Source organism: Schistocerca cancellata, chromosome 3 (assembly GCF_023864275.1).
Source record: "Schistocerca cancellata isolate TAMUIC-IGC-003103 chromosome 3, iqSchCanc2.1, whole genome shotgun sequence".
In the NCBI taxonomy this organism is placed as follows: Eukaryota; Metazoa; Arthropoda; class Insecta; order Orthoptera; family Acrididae; genus Schistocerca; species Schistocerca cancellata.
The window spans coordinates 599,740,518-599,758,488 of NC_064628.1; the positions used below are offsets into that span (position 1 = coordinate 599,740,518).

Below are 17,971 nucleotides of genomic sequence, written 5' to 3' on the forward strand. Positions count from 1 at the left end.
CCACTTAGCCACCTTTGCAGAATCAAGTGGCAGCGGTTTCCATTGCCCATATTCGGCAATTCTGCATATTGACATATCCTTGGAGATGGAAACGAAATTCGTCTGTCCACAGAGTTTTCAATGGCTATTCACAGTCCACTTCCATGCGAGCAAGAAATCGTCTTGCAGTTAGTTCAGCAGAAAGCGACTCCCGAACATGGGTGATTTTATATGGATAGCAATGCGGGATGTTTCGTAGGATTTTATGCACCGTGCTCACAGTCATGTCCAATGTTTGGGCAATTCCCTGTGTAATGCATGTTTGCACACAACAAACTCTCTGCAATGCTGTGATCACATCTTCAACAAACGTCGGATGAGCTGCTTTCCTCCCTCTGCCACATTGCATTTCAAAAGAACCTGTCTTTTCCAATTTTGTAATCATTTTCTCCAGACCCTTAGCAGGCACCGGACCAATGCATTTTTTCATACCCCTGAGTGTCAGGAACTTCTGTAGGGTTACTGGTGCACAGCCACCGTTCTCGTAAAAGAGCTTTACCAGCAGCGCGCGATGCTGCATGGAGACAGTCACGTTGGATGGTTGAAAAAGATTTCGGGCTGGCAGCCGGTCGTCTTAAACTTCATTGCACGATATTTCGGCTGGACAACTGCCAGCCATCTTCAGGGGAGCCGAACGAGGACTGACGAAGATGTTGTTTTTTTTTTTTTTTTTTTTTACTTTATTGTTATTTTGACACCTGAGCAAGCAGGTAGGCTGGCAGCAGCACAATACGCTGCTCTTCAGCCGAAGAGAGTACAAGGAAATAAACAGAGAAGAGACATCACTTAGAAAAACGGCGGGAAAAAACAGTAGACTCATGAACATAAAAACACAAGAAGCTGTTCACACTCGATGACAATCCACATTACGAACTGTTGACACGACGCACAAACACTGAAGAAGACAATGGCACTGGTGAACAATGGAGTGTGACGACGAAACTGAACACTAAACACGACGGCACACACGATACACTGATGGCGATGACCTCCGGCGCGCGAATGTTCACTCAGCGTGTACTAGTCCGGGGACCTGCCAAGAGTGGAGGTGGAGGAGGAGGAAGGGGAGATGGGAGAGGGGAGAGCAGAGATGCCATGGGCAAAGGAGAGAGGGGGAGGGAGGAAGGGGGAGGGGAAGCCCGGAGGAGAGGGTAGGAGGGAGGGGGGAAAGGAAAGAGAAGGGAAGGGAAAGGGGGGGAGGGAGGGTGCCTAAAGGAAAGGACACAGGAGGTGGGGGGGGGGAGGATCAAAGTTGATAGGAGGGGTAGATGCAGGGGAGGAGGGCATCATCAGGGAGGGGGAGCTGGCGGAAGCCACCTTGGGAGAGGATAAGGAGGGTGGAGAGATGGAGACCAGGTGGGATGTGGGAATACAGGCGCGGCAGCGGGCGGGGGTGGGAGAGGAACGGGGACACGAGCGGGTGAGGAGGATCAAGTTTACGGGAGGTGTACAGGATCCGTATCCTTGACGAAGATGTTCTCCGCTCCGTCTTATATAGTGCGCTGATAGTACTGCCGCGCATGCGTTGCAGTTGCGGAGACAGAAGGGCCACATCGCCCAGCGACAGCGCCCTCCCTGATGGAACTGCAGTACTCAGCTGCCGTCGGTATTGTCGCTGGCCGCAGCTATCGAAGTCTTCTCGCGTCTTCGTCTCGAGCAAATTTCGGAGATGACGGGATTCCGTGCGTTATTCAATTGGTAACCACTGTCACGGTTCATTAGATTTCCCGCAATGCGTATTTCAACGGATTCTTTGATAATGGAGTCCGAAAAAGTTGTTGCTGTGGCCAAAATCGAAGTTTTGTCGTACTCCATTGAATGTCCGTTAGAAATACGATGTTCCGCAACAGCAGACTTACTGGGTTGCAGTAGGCGAGTGCAACGTTGATATTCTGTACAATGCTCTTCCACTGTACGTGTTGTCTGTCCTACATAAGCCACACCACATTGACACGGTATTTTGTAAATTCCCACCTTCCGCAGTAACATATCACCCTTCACCGATCCCAACAAATCCGTAATCTTAGAAGGCGGACGAAAAATCACTTTCACATGAAAATTATTAAGAATCCTCGCTATCTTGAAGGAGATATTTCCAACGAAGGGAAGAAAAGCTTGAGACTTGGCGGGCGCGTTCTCCTCTTTATCCACTTTCCGGTTCCTGGCTCTAGTTGAGAAGGCCATGTTAATTTGCCGGGTCGAGTACCCATTGTCTCTGAACACCGTCCTCAAATGTGTAAGTTCCTTAGGCAAATTCTCTGCATCCGACACCGTATGTGCCCTGTGCACAAGGGTTTTAAGTACACTCATGGTCTGGGTTGGGTCATGGTAACTTGAAGAATGCACATACAAATCAGTGTGAGTGTGCTTACGATAGACAGAACGACCCACGGTGCCGTCACTCTTCCGTTTAACCAAAACATCCAGGAATGGAAGGCAGCCATCATTCTCTAGTTCCATAGTAAATCGAATATTCTCTTGAATGGAGTTAATATGATGAAAAAACTCCATTAACTTGGGGCCACACTATGAAAGTATTATCCACATATCTCCAAAAAACAGTTGGTTTACAGACCGCTGATTCAAGTGCTCTCTCCTCAAAATCCTCCATAAAATGGTTAGCCACCAGAGGAGACAGAGGGCTGCCCATGGCGACACCGTCAGACTGTTCAAAATATTCCTGGTTAAACATAAAATAAGTTGAGGAAAGACCATGTCGAAACAAAGCAGTGATGTCCGATTCAAACTGTTGACCAATTAGAATCAAGGAATCCGCAAGAGGCACTTTTGCGAAAAGGGAAACTACATCAAAACTCACTAGAAGATCCGAACTACTCTGTTGTAAAATCAGCAGAGTTCCGTATATGATGTGAACATTTGCCAACAAATGGTCTCAGCAAAGAGGCTGGATGTTTGGCTAAATCATATGTGGGTGCGTCAATTATTACTCACTATAGGCCATAAAGGCAGACCTTCTTTATGCACTTTAGGAAGACCATACGGTCTCGGTGGTACACTTTAATGTGGTATTAACCACTTTCTGTAGAACCAGTTAGTGTGACATTTCGTTTGGTATGGCAACATATGTGCAAGACATCATTTGAATGCTTACAATCGTGGACAAGCAGTTGGATGGCTTCAATGCGGTTGGAGTGTCGCTACTATGGCCATAGTAATGAACGTATCCAAAAGTGTCATCTTGCATTTTAAAAAGGCCTCTGGAGGAGATGACATGCTATGTAAAAGCATAGACAGACTACCACACTGCAAGGGGATCGATCTGTAGCCCCATTGGTGACAAGGAACATATATCTCACTCTAGGCAGATGCTGCATACCTTGCAGCCACTACCGGTACATGTGTCTCCACAAAACCATTTCATAGTGATTAATTCAGACTGGTTTTTATGCTTGGAAGCCTGTTTAATGCATCTCACTCCATCCATGCCATTGTCGAGAAAGAGGTTGGTGGTGTAGGGAGCAGGTTGCCTGGGGTCAGCAACAGCTGTCTAGCGTGGTGTTCTCTGACAAATCTCATTTCACTGTGGTGAGTGATTCTAGGCATCAGTTAATGTGGAGAGAGAGGGGAACATGTTACATACCACAGAATGTTCATGTATGTTATCAGTATGGCCTAGGCATAAAGCAGAAAAACTAAACACCTTTTTCCAAAGCTGTTTCACAGAGGAAGACCGCACTGCAGTTCCTTCTCCAAATCCTCGCACGAACGAAAAAAGGGCTGACATCGAAATAAGTGTCCAAGGAATAGAAAAGCAACTGAAATCACTCAGCAGAGGAAAGTAATCTGATGAACAATGACTTTAATGCAAATGTGATATCAGCTTCCAAGAAAGGATCATTTGTATCAGATAAGTGGAGGCACAAATTCCAGAAATGCCGTGAAAGATGGAGTGGATTTGTAGGATGTGATTAGATTAGAGGAAATGTACTTAGTGTTCCAGTAGATCCGTATTGAGGAGATCCTCCAGGATGTAGAACATGTCTGCAAACAGAAGTGCAAAATAAATATTTACAAACAAAAACAGCAGATATGGTAATGTACTTTCTATAGATCCCAAGTGAAATGGTCCTCATGATTGTGGACTAATTCAAAAAACTGACGGGATACCAATTCGATTCTACACAGAGTACGCGAAAGAACTTGCCCCCCTTCTAACAGCCATGTACCACAAGTCTCTAGAGGAACGGAAGGTTCCAAAAGATTGGAAAAGAGCACAGGTAGTCCCAGTTTTCAAGAAGGGTCGTCGAGCAGATGCGCAAAACTATACACCTATATCTCTGACATCGATCTGTTGTAGAATTTTAGAACATGTTTTTTGCTCGCGTATCATGTCATTTCTGGAAACCCAGAATCTACTCCGTAGGAATCAACATGGATTCCGGAAACAGCGATCGTGTGAGACCCAACTCGCTTTATTTGTTCACGAGACCCAGAAAATATTAGATACAGGCTCCCAGGTAGATGCCATTTTCCTTGACTTCCGGAAGGCGTTCGATACAGTTCCGCACTGTCTTCTGGAGAGACTTCTACAGACGTTAAAGTCACCTCTGGCGTGCCACAGGGGAGTGCTATGGGACCATTGCTTTACACAATATATATAAATGACCTAGTAGATAGTGTCGGAAGTTCCATGCGGCTTTTTGCGGATGATGCTGTAGTATACAGAGAATCTGCAGCATTAGAAAATTGCAGCGAAATGCAGGAAGATCTGCAGCGGATAGGCACTTGGTGCAGGGAGTGGCAACTGACCCTTAACATAAACAAATGTAATGTATTGCGAATACATACAAAAGAAGGATCCTTTGTTGTATGATTATATGATAGCGGAACAAACACTGGCAGCAGTTATTTCTGTAAAATATCTGGGAGTATGTGTACGGAACGATTTGAAGTGGAATGATCATATAAAATTAATTGTTGGTAAGGCGGGTGCCAGGTTGAGATTCATTGGGAGAGTCCCTAGAAAATGTAGTCCATCAACAAAGGAGGTGGCATACAAAACGCTCGTTGGCCTATACTTGAGTATTGCTCATCAGTATGGGATCTGTACCAGGTCAGGTTGACAGAGGAGATAGAGAAGATCCAAAGAAGAGCAGTTATTTGGTAAGCGTGATAGCGTTACGGAGACGTTTAGCAAACTCAGGTGGCAGACTCTTCAAGAGAGGCGCTCTGCATTGTGGTGTAGCTTGCTGTCCAGGTTTCGAGACGGTGTGTTTCTGGATGAGGTATCGAATATATTGCTTCCCTCTCCTTACACCTTCCGAGGAGATCACGAATGTAAAATCAGAGAGATTTGAGCATGCACGGAGGCTTTCTGGTGGTCGTTCTTCCCGCAAACCATACACGAGTGGAACAGGAAAGGGAGGTAATGACAGTGGCACGTAAAGTGCCCTCCGCCACACACCGTTGGTTGGCTTGCGGAGTATAAATGTAGATGTAGATGTGGGCAGGCAGTATGACCGATGGCCAAATATGACTGCATATCTTTGCATGAGGTACTGTTACAGTACAGCAGTACTGCAGGGAGCTCACTCTAGGTCACGTCCATCTGTTTAGGGGTGCAGCAGGTCCCACCTTCCTGTTTATGGATGATAATGCCTGCCCACACAGGACTGCTGTGCTGTCAGACACACTAGAAAGTGAAAATATTGAATGTACAGAATGGCCTGCTTACTCCCTGGACCCAAATTCTATTGAGCAAGCCTGGGATGCTCTTGGCAGACACATTTCTCAATGAACACCCCTCCCTGAACCATGCAAGAACTGGAAACTGCCTCAAGATAGGAGTGGGACAATATCAGTCAAGGACTCAGAACCGGTTTTATAGCCAACATGAAAATAGGTGCAAAATATGCATTAGTGCCTAAGGAGGGCATACTTCTTACTGGGAGTCCGATATGTTGGGAGTCTGACCTGTGTCAAACGAGAACACTATTTATCTTTGTTATCTTTTTCATTATAAATAAACCATTCCAGCTCTGTTAAGTATGTGCTGTGTTTCATGTTGTCCATCATTGACTGTGCTTACTCCCAGCCAACAATGAGTCTATTCCGTAGCAACTATCAGGCAGTATGGAATATTTTGAGTATCATAATCCCATTATCAAGCTCTCTCTAGAGACCTTGTACAGTTCAACAGTAATCTAATGAACAATGACTTTAATGCAAATGTGTTATCAGCTTCCAACAAGGATCATTTGTATCAAATAAGTGGAGGCACAAATTCCAGAAATGCTGCGAAAGTTGGAGTGGATTTGCAGGATGTCATTAGATTGGGGAAATGTACTTAGTGTTCCAATAGATCCATATTGAGGAGATCCTCCAGGATGTAGCACATGTCTGCAAACAGAAGTACAAAATAAATATTTACAAACAAAAACAGCAGATATGTTAAAGTACTTTCTATACATCCCAAGAGAAATGGTCCTCATGATTGTGGTCACTAAACTTGTCAGTGCTCAATACAACGAGATGTATATGGTAACTCTTAGGCTATTGTAGCCATGAACCATAAATTAAAAAAAAATAATTTTACAACAATTATCTCACTGAATTTGTACAGAAGTCAGATTGTCCACAATACAATACTTGACTTTGTAAGCAACAAATACACACTACTAAGAAGTTCATCAGTGGAGTAAAAGGAATTGTCTGCCAACAAATCCTATTGGTTTCTTTTAAACTGAACTTTATTAGTAGTTAAGCTTTTTATGGATAAGTTGTTGAAAGGATTTGTTCCTGAATGACAGATACCTTTCCGGATCAAAGTAAGTGACTTTAAATCCATGTGAAGATTATTCTTATTTCTAGTATTCATTCCATAAAGTGGACTCTCGGATTGGGAAAAAAAAAAAGATATTTCATTAAGGAATAAGTATATTGGGAAGCAGTAGTTACTACCTCTTGTTTCCTAAACAGGCCTCTGCAAAACATTCTCAAGTTAACACCACAGACAATTCTTAATCCATGTTTTTGGACTAAGAAAACTTTATCTTGGCTTGATCAATTATCCCGAGAAATAATCACATGTTACATTATGGGATGAAAGTAAGTAAGGTACTAACTTTTTTATCTTTATATCCCCTAGGTCTGACAATGTTTGCATTGCAAATTGAGAGTTGTTTAGGTGCTTCAGCACTTCTGCTGTATGCTCCTCCCCATTGAATTTATTTTCAAGCTGTAATCCCAAGAATTAAACACTGTCAGATTTCAGGTATATACTGGCAGGCAGCATCTTCCACATTCTGAACTACATGTAGTGACAAAGACTTGGCTAGGAAACATCTATTAATGTACTTGATTAGCTATTTACTGCAGTTTTTATCTGGAAAGAAAACAAACTATAGCAGAGATTGTATTTGGAGGAGTCAGTCACCGTATCCCAGAAGTCCAATGTAAGCACCATTTCCTACTGGAAACTGTAGGCACATCCCAGAACCTCTCTCCCCAACTCTGTCTCCTGCCTCAACGCAATGACACCCTGCACACTCACCTTCTACATACCCACAGAAAACCATAAACCCAACAATCCTGGATGCCCCATTGAATTCAGTTATTGTGCTCCTACTGAAATAATTTCTGCACCTGTTGACCAACACCTCCAACCAGTTGACTGAAACCTTGCCACTCACATCACTTTCTTCACCAAGTTTTAACCATCCCCAATCATTTACATCGTGCATCCATTCTTGTCACTGTTGATGCGACCTCCCAATATACCAAATCCCTCATACTCATGGCCTTGCCACTATCAAATGGCATCCCTCCCAGTTTCTTCAAACTCCAAACCCACTGACTCATTTCTCATATGCCTTATGAACTATATCCTGACACACAACTACTTCTACATTGAGGGAAAATATGTAAACAAAACAGTGGCACAGCCACGGGCACTTGCACTGCACCCACCTTGCAAGTACTTTTATGGTCCATTTAGAAGAAACCTTTCTAGCCTTCCACTACCCAAAAGTCCTTGTCTGGTTCAGGTCACTGACGATTTCTTCATGATCTGCACTCAGAATCAAGGCCACTATCCTCATACTTTTACAAGGATCAAGACACACTATCCTCATTCCTTCACAAGGACCAAAACACACTATCCTAATTCCTTCACAAGAATCAAAACACACTATCCTCATTCCTTCACAAGTGCAATGCTTTCTATCCCATCCGCTTCACTTGGTCCTCCTTAACCCAACAAGTCACATCCTGGACATTGACCTCCTCCTCTCTGATGGCTCCATCCACACTTTTGTCCACATTAAACCCACCAACCACCAACAGTACCTGCATTTTGACATTGTCATCCCTTCAACAACAAAAAAATCCCTCCCATAGAGCCTGGCCACCTGGGGATGGCATATCTGCAATGACCATAACTCCCTTGCCCAGTATGCTGATGGTCTCACAAAGGCCTTTACAGACAGGCACTATCCCCTAGACTTACTCTGAAAACATATTTCTCATGTCATATCCCCTCACACCCTCAGTCGCCACTCCCCCCCCCCCCCCCCCCTCCCAAGAATCAGCTACAAAGGAGCACCCGCTTTGTCACGCAGTACCACCCTGGACTGGACCAACAGATTCTCATCCCTCATCAGGGCTTTCACTATCTATCATCATGCCCTGAAATGAGTGAAATCCTACCCAAGATCCTTCTCACTGCTTTCTAAACCGGTGTTCGATTACCCATCACACCTGCACAACATTGTACTCCATCCCTATGCCACTTCCATTCCCAACTCCTTGCCACAAGGATCATATCACTGTGGAAGACACTCCACCACTTCTTACTATAATCATGCTGACCTTACTGCCTTAGAGCTGGGCCACTTGTGACAGCAGCTATGTTATATGCTAACTCTGCTGCAATCACTGCACAGTATTTTATGTCAATATGACATCCAAGTAGCTGTCCCCCAGAATGAATGGCCACTGTTAAACTGTGGACAAGACCACCCTGTGGCACAAAATGCAATTGAACTCAACATGCTCAATCCCAATGGCTGCTTCACAACTGAGACCATCTGGATCCTCCCGTCCACAACCAGCTTTTCTGAACTACGTGGATGGGATTTACCCTTGCAACACATCCTTCATTCCTGGAACAATCCTGGCCTCAATCTTCATTATCTGAGCGTCCTCACACTCTCTGCCCAACAGCTCTCCCTCCCTCTGTCCTATCACTCCCTCCCAGCTCACTTTCCATTGTCATCTTCAATGTGTGCTGCTTCCCCCTGGCTCTGACACCCATGCATAACTGGCCTAGTCCATTCACCTGCCAACCTTCCCTCTCACATTGAGCCAGCAAACTGACTACTTTCCTCTGAACCACTAGCTTCCAAACCCCAAGTCCTCTTCCTGCCTCCTGCCTCCCTTTTCCTCTACTCACCCATCCTTGTCCACTTCCTGAAGTGCATTTCTGGTGTTGTGCATCCAACTAGCCAGCCAACACTATGTGGGGCACAAGTGTGCACGTGTGTATGTGTGTGTGTGTTTGTGTACATTTACCTGTTAAGTTATGAATCTTTTAGAAGTATTAAGATTTATGCATCTCACAGCTTGTAACTTCACACTAACATGTAGCCATTTGTGTATTTGTTGTATAGGATTAATGTGGTTTAATAATTATAAATGCACTTTAGTAATACTGAATTGTTGTTATACTTGGAATTTTCTTTCACTTACTTTGCGTGAGCATCTTAAGCAGCTCTGCTAATCCTTACAGCTTGAATGTCTGGCGGTGAACTTCTGTGCCAAGGTGACTGGGTCATGTTTGAAAACTTTATTCCAACGTAGCCGCAGGCTTCGATGTTTACTTATGAACCAAACAAGTAAGTTTACTTTATGATACCTGGCCTAATAGTTTGCAAATACCATACTACCATGTGACATGATACTTCAGGATTAAAACTAGTTTGTAAAAGAAACTGTAACTGAATGTAATAATGTTTTGAGAAAAAGCATTTCATTTTCCAACAGATGAAGCAGGAAACACTGAAAAGTCACACAATACAGACAGAGATTTTAATGTCTTAAGTAAGTTTGTATGTCAGGTCATGTCCTATATTTAGTTTCTTCTGTTTGCATTTCTGATACATAAGTGCTCCCCGTATTGTCCAATATGTCTTTTAGCTTTGTTGTCTCATGCATACATATCTTATTTTTTTGGAATTTGATTAATACAAGAATGAAGTTCTTAAAATATTTAACAAAAAGGTGGAAAAGAAGAGTTTACTTCCTGTTGACATCAAGGTAACTGGAGCTGGAGTACAAGCTCAGATATGGAAAGGATAGGGAAGAAAATTAACCACATCCTTTTCATAGGAACTACTTTGAGTTATTTAAGGAAACACTGGAAACCTAAATATGGATAACCCATTGCCTTACCATTGGGCCACCTACCTTGGGTGAAAAATATTGCCAATATTTTCATGTTTTCATGTATGTTACTCTCGAATTTTGATTGTGACATATCATACCAAAATACTAAAAATTATATTTGATACTGTTTTTATTTTTTTATTATTTCAAACTGACTGGTTTTAGGCAGTGTCACCCATCTTCAGATCATTTCTCGTAGTTACAGAGTAACCAGTCTTAACTGCACAATCAGTTTCACCGTCATATACTCAAATATATCACAGTGAAGCTAATAAGGAAATTAAAACTGGTTACTCTGTAACTCCAAGAAATGATATGGAGATGAATGACATTGTCCAAAACTGGTCAGTCTGAAACAACAAAATCGGCAATCAACAGATGAAAATGCCTGTATTTGAAATTTTGTCTGTTAAGAAATGAAAAAATAAGGCTATTGTCATCCCAAAGATTGATTTGAACACCACAATGCTGTATTAGGTATGATCATATTAGAGGGATGTTCCACTGCTTCCTCTGACCTTTGAACAGACATACAGCCAGTTATAGTGAGACCTACAGTTTAATATGGACTCCAAACTATAGCGCAGCTTATCATTTTTCACATTTAAAAATCATTGCCAGAGATGAAGGAAGTGATACGTGACACAAGAAAACCTAGGATTGATCAAGACATGAACCCTTGTCCTCTGGATTTGTAGGCTGACACTTATCCATTAGCCAAAAAACCCTGTGGAAACAAATGTAATATCTTTACAAATGTCACTTGTGGATTTCTTGCTGCATGGTTGTTTCCTGTTTAATGGCTATTAAATTGATAGTTAAGGCAGTGGACAAATTTTCTGAAGGTTTCCAATTTTAATTCCTATCCATTCATCAAGATTTAGGTTTCAGTAATTTCCCAAAAATTACATAGAGCAAATGTTAGGATGGCTTTTGAGGAAGCTATGACAAACTTCTTGTCTCATCCTTCCCCAACTGAGCTATAGTGATCCATCTTTAATAATCTTGCCATTGTTAAGATGTAAAACTCTAACCTTCCCTTCTTTTTTTCAACAGAACTATGATCTTCTGGACACTTCAGTGTTAAAGTTTACACAGTCTAATGTTGACCTAAGAGGAGGCAATGGTATATAAAAAGTAGCCTAAAATGTTGCAGATTAAGAGACAGAGACTTTGTTAACATATTGTGTCTTAATCTGTGATGACAGTGTCCATTATTGATGGGTCATCTGCCCATTAAAGAAGAGATTGTTCAAGATTTATTCTCTAAAAGTTTGGGCTGCAGTATTTCATAGTCAATAAGTGATATTATCAATAACACACACAAAAATAATCTACACTTAGAGCAATTTTCTTGTGTCTGTGATTGTAAATAAGACTTTGGAATTCATGTTAATATTACATGTGTTAGATTCCACATTATTACTGTTTTTAGATTCATGTTGGTTTCTATTTGATTTGTTAACTTTAGACTCAGTAAATATGCTATTTGTTACAGATTGATGATAATGGTGTGTTGTAGAACAGTAACCTTTTTGCTTTATTACTATTGATTATGTCCTGTGTTCTTTTTGAATTACTGGGAACAGTTGTGCACTCATCATATCTGTAGTAAAATTTAGTTAAAAGAGTAGCTAATCCACTTGCAGTCTTTGTGTACAATATGACATGGACTCCATGAACCTTCAGGCTTCATTAAGCTTTAGCAGCTTTTCTACATTATTGCTGATAGATCCAGCAATTTGCTTTGCAGTGATACAATATTTGAATTGTGCCAACATTCCTTGATTTGAAAATGTGAAGAAACAGTTGAAAAAGGATTTGTCATTGTGGTTTTCATTTTGTCATTATCTATTTTGATCCACTGATATCAACAATGGTTGGAATATTGTTGCTTGTTAGTTTATCACAAAAAATCTTAGAGCTTTGATAGATATCTCATAAAAGGATTTTACTATTGTTATTGTTGAAGACTTAGCATATTGCTGCTCAGAATTAATATCTGCCTATCTGTGGTTGTATGCTTTGCTTTATCTCCCTCTTGTGTAGCAGGCAGCATTTGTAAAAAATAAGGTTCCTGCATATTACTTGTACCTCTGTTAGCTGTAACTGTTCTGACTGGGAACTTAGTTTTATCAGTCAGGGCAACTGGTTATCTAAATTTGAGCCATAGTTCTCTGTTCTTTGCTTGAGTTTAATGATTGCAGCACATGCCTAAGAAATGTTATATCCTTCTTTTTGTAGGTGTTTTCCTAATTTTAATAACTCTTTGTAGTTTGGTGATCATTGTTGCTACAAACACATCATAATTACTGATATTATTCTCTATGTAGCTACTGTCAAATAGGTCAGATCTGTTTGTCATTGACATATATTTTGTACTTCATTAATGAATGGGTTCCTGAACTACCTGTTGCGGATTCTTTTTGAGAGAATTTTTAGTATTTTTTGCAGTTAGATTTGGATTGAAGAGATGTTCTACTCACAATGTTTCCCACCCGTCCTACAATGGCATTCCACTGCCAACCCTACTTATATGATATTCTGGTTGATCCCTATGTCACATTCACTCCCAGTCTCATTCCACATGAGTCATATAGCTCTGGAACACCCAGGTGCAAGGCCTGTCCGATTCACTCACCATGCACGTCCTACTCCAGTCTCTTAACAGACATATCCTATCCCATCAGAGGCAGGGCCAACTGTGCAAGTAGCCATCTCATATACCAGTTCTGCTCCAATTTGGATGTGCACAGCATTTTATGTGGGCATGGCCACCAACCAAGTGTCCACCCAAATGAATAGCCACCACTAAACTGCATCTAAGAGCAGGCTTGACCAGCCAATGGTGTAACAAGCAGACCAACATTCTTGATTTCAATGACTGCTTCATAATCCTTGACATTTGGATCCTCCCCCCAACCCCCTCCAACCTCCAGTTTCTCTGAACTGTATACATGAGTGCTATCCTAGCAACACATCCTAAATTCCCGTACCAGCCTGGTCTCAAATCTCTGCTAACCCCCTATACCCACACCCTATTCCACACAGTCCCTCTTTCCTCTGTTCTGTCATCTCTCCCAATCCACTCCTCCACATCATAATCACATGTGATTCTGGCAGCTGTGAGTTACATTGCTACTGCCTGCCCCTCCTGCATTCCTGTCTTGTGTACCAGCTGCCTTTCTCTGCGCCGTCAGCCATTCTTCCACTCTCCACTTCTTTTTTCCCTTCACCTACTCCAGTCAACAACCCCTCGCCTCAACTCACATGCCAAACTGCAGTCCTGACATTCAGCATCAACAAGTACAAGATAGCTGTACAGTGTATGATGTGCTGCATGGGTGCACTGGATACAGCCTCCCTGGTGATGAGGGGTAGTCAAACAAAGGTGTGGAGATGTGGTCCTGTGGTGCACCAAGGTGCTAGTGAGACATTCAATTAACAGTCATCTATTTCAGAGAGTTCTGTGATCACTATGTCCTTTACCACTGTGGCCTAACAGTGGTCATGCTGTGCTCATATTGCACGGTGGCACAGAGTAGCACATCTGCACCAGGCAAGGAATCTACTGGTTCAGTCCATGGTGTAATCTGAGGTCAGTGCCATGGCTCCATCATGAGTTGGTGTGGCTGCCAGTGCGTCTCTGTAGTCTGGTGCAGCTGTGGACTTCTGTCAGAGCCTGAATTTTCTTTTGAGTGTAGCTACACTTGGCCCCAGAAATCTGCATTTCTTTGTTGTGGCATGTGGGCAGAAACCCAACAGCAACATGGAGGATAGCCTGAGAGGTGGTCTCAGCATACAGCCAGCAAAGCAATATTTTTACTGCACAGGTATGGTGGCACAGGCACCCTACTCCCAGGCTGAACAATTCACAGATAGGCAGAGCCATTCTTCATTCATGTGCTCCCATTTTCCAGGCCTGTGAGCATTCTTGGCTAGCCTAATGTGTACTTTCGGAACTTCTGAGCTTTCTTTAATGCAAAGTTTGCAGTGTGAAAGTCATTCTCGCATTGTCCCTATGTTTTGTCCACATTGACAGAATAGTGTTATGTCTGCTCTGCACTGTGTCAAGGTGCTGAATCAGGGGTTTCTGATACTCTCTCCCACAGCTTGTTTGTACTTCGGCTCTTCTAAATGTTGCCTTTGGTTTCACTATCATTGGGTACTTGACAGATATGCTCCATTTCCTGCAGAGTCCCAAATGGTTTCAACAAAATATTATTTCTCACTTAATTACTATTCTGCTTTGCAACATTGTATATGAATGTGTGTGTATGTGTATTCTAACCTAAAAAATTGTTTGTACAAATGCTAGCAAAGTTTTCAGTCTTGTTTGTTGTTTGCTGACGACTGACTGCTTCTAGTACCCAGTGTGTTGTTACCTTTACAGGAAGGTTCATTTCATCTCTCATGAGAAATTTTAATTTTCCCAGTCTATTATGGCATTACAGGAACAAATATACTAGTTGCTATGGACTCCGTGGTACTGCTCATGCATGGTTTAAGTCATATTTATCTGGCAGATCCCAGAAAGTAGAAATAGTTCATGATGGAAAGTCATACTTTTCTGGTTATAAGGAAGTTAGTTATGGGGTGCCCCAAGGTTCGGTGTTGGGACCCCTGTTGTTCTTGATCTTTATAAATGACTTGCCAAACTATTTAACACAAGCTGATTGTGTACTTTTTGCTGATGATACAAGTCTCTTTATTAAAGCTCAGAATGAGACTGACCTTAACAGCAAAATTGAAACAACAACAGTTGAAGCAAATAAATGGTTCAGGGACAACAGTTTATTTGTGAATGAGGAAAAAACATTATGGATGAATTACAGACATGTTTCAAATAATATGAAGCCCAATAAAACTGTGAAGCTAGGCCAACAGAATATACTACAAACGCCAAATACAAAATTCTTAGGAATTTGGTTAGATGAGCATCTAAAATGGGACAAACATATAGATGTGCTCAATAAAAAGTTAAGTAAATGTTGCTATGTATTTAGAATGCTCAAAAATTGCTGCAGTGATCAAACAATATTGTGTACATATTATGCATTTATGCATAGTCTTTTGCGATATGGTGTCATATTTTGGGGCAATTCAAGTCAGGCAAAACGCTCCTTTATTATTCAAAAACGAGCTATAAGAATCATAAAAGGAGCTGCACCTAGAGATCCATGTAGGGAAATTTTCAAGGAATATAAAATCATGACTCTTCCATCCATTTACATCTATGAAAGTATATGCTTTCTGAAGTCTCACCCCCAGTTTTCTTCTTTAAACAGTGAGTTCCATGACTATACAACAAGACAGAGTAATGAATTTCACAGAGAAGTGCATAAGAAAGCCCAATACAACAAGAGTGCAATATACCACCCAAAAATTCTCTATAGTGCTCTTCCCTTAAAAATAAAAAGGATTCAGCAGCTGAGCAGTTTTAAAAGTGAACTCAAAAGAATGTTAATCAGTAATAGTTTTTACAGTGTTAGTGAATATATGAATTCTTCAGAAAGATAGCGTGCCTTCACCTATCATATAAGTTACTCATATACAAACTTGTGTCGTGGGGTAAACTCTTTTATGTACACACAAAAATTAATTAATCTGTCAATATAGAATGTTATAATCATTGTTTCTTGTTTGCTGTCCATTATACACAAAATATATGTAACTTATTTGTGTCCTATATTGTTACAAATTTATATCATGTAAGCTATAATTGTTTTGCCCATAGGCCCTATATTTAATTCAGATTGTTCACTGATAGTTTTTACATAATATGTTGTTATTCATATTTTTTCTGCATGTAACATATGACAAATCCCATATCATTGTACATGATAAAACGGGTGCTCAATAAACTAAACTAAACTAAACTAATGCACTGAAATTTTCTGTTGCATTTGTGGAAGAGACTGATGGTTGACAGATGAAAAAACCACCAGTTTTAAGCTTCTTTTCATAATTAATTCTTTCCAGATTATTTCTCATACCCTCAGTTTACATCTCAGTAAATATTAGATTCCTATCTACTACTACAAATTAGTTACTTCCCATTAAATATAACCTGAACTTTCAGTATACAGATATGTCCAAAGATTTCACTGCATGTGAGGAGAATCATGTATTTTGTTAGTTAACATTTTCACATGGTATCACATTTTACAGTCACTTTATTGCTGCTGTTAAATCTTGTGTGACAATGAACATTAGCAGCAGTGTCTACCAACTATAACCAATGCACTTCACAAAATATCCCCAGCAGTATAACTGGTGCATTTTGCTTGTTGACTTACTATTAATGTGTGTAGAGGATTTCCAGTTTGATTACTTCAAAACTGGACTGTACTTTATTTCTCAAAATACCTTCCAACTTTGCTTCATTTCTCAGTCTATTTGTGATATTTCTTTCAGCTTCTTTCCTCTCTCCATAGTTACTAAAATAATAGTAGACTTCTTCAGAATTCATGATTTTTATTGACTCCTTTTCTAAATCCAATCACATCACTGATTTGTATAATGTCATTACATTAACTATGTTTTTTCTGAACTTTGTATTTATTTGTTTTCCTTGTGTTTTAATTGCCATCAGCCATGTTATTTTCCTTTTCTGAAGTGCAGCTTTGGTGGGGGCATAATGCACTGCTATGTATGCACTTTTGTATGCTCTAGGGCATGAGTTAACAGATAAGTTCCATTCAAAGCAAAGACAAATAGTCTGGAAAGCAAAACATTGACTACACAGAATAAATCTTCACCTCATGTCAGACTGTGCAGCCAAGTCAGTAAGTGTGATGATACATTATCTGCCAGTCCCCAACATACATAACCATATTTCATAAAAGTTGTAAATAGAAGTAAATATTATGCACAAGTTCAGTGCAGATGTAGTCAGATACATCTATTCAGCCACTGAACTTTTTTATCACTCTGAATTAGCAGTTAATTGTTCCCAGTCAGATCAGTTCACAAATTAATAACACGGCCATGCCAAGTTACTACTATGGTATTCTGTTGTAAAATTTACTGCCATTAAAGTATATTATTTACACACAGCTGTTACAATGAAAAATTATTGGCTTGACATAGTTTGTTTTATTTTAAACAAGTTAATGATGATATCAGTAGCATGAAAAATATTTGTCTGAAAACAGGCTTGCAGAGTGAACATGTGATGCAAGTGGAGTGGGAGAAGGCCAACATTCAAGAACTTGATATAACAGCAACAGATCTGTCAACTGAGTGCCTCATTGATATGCTCACACGCATTCCCGGACTACGTTTTCTGTCTGCTGGCCAGATCAATGGATTCAATGATTCGGTAAAGCACTATCAGTTATTTTTCTAGCTATTACTGGATAAAATTTTATTTGAGGCTTCAATACTGCATAATGTAAACTTTACTGTGCTCCAGTGTAAACTTTTATTCTTCATTGTATTTTTAACTGCAATGACTCTTGCTGGGGGACTAAAACTGTGTGCTTCAAAAGGATTCAGATCCTGTTGCAACATATAGAAACTCCTT

General features: G+C 40.9%; 1 protein-coding gene across 3 annotated transcripts in view; it reads left to right on the plus strand.

The window, feature by feature from the left end:
- The window catches only part of LOC126175491 (F-box/LRR-repeat protein 2), a 708,226-nt gene that overhangs the window by 645,339 nt on the left and 44,916 nt on the right, over nt 1-17,971 (plus strand). For all 3 annotated transcript variants that reach the window (XM_049922311.1, XM_049922313.1, XM_049922312.1), the window contains 2 exons: nt 9,788-9,893; nt 17,601-17,767. In XM_049922311.1, coding sequence (XP_049778268.1) covers nt 9,788-9,893; nt 17,601-17,767 — 273 coding nt within the window. The remainder of the gene's footprint in view (nt 1-9,787; nt 9,894-17,600; nt 17,768-17,971) is intronic.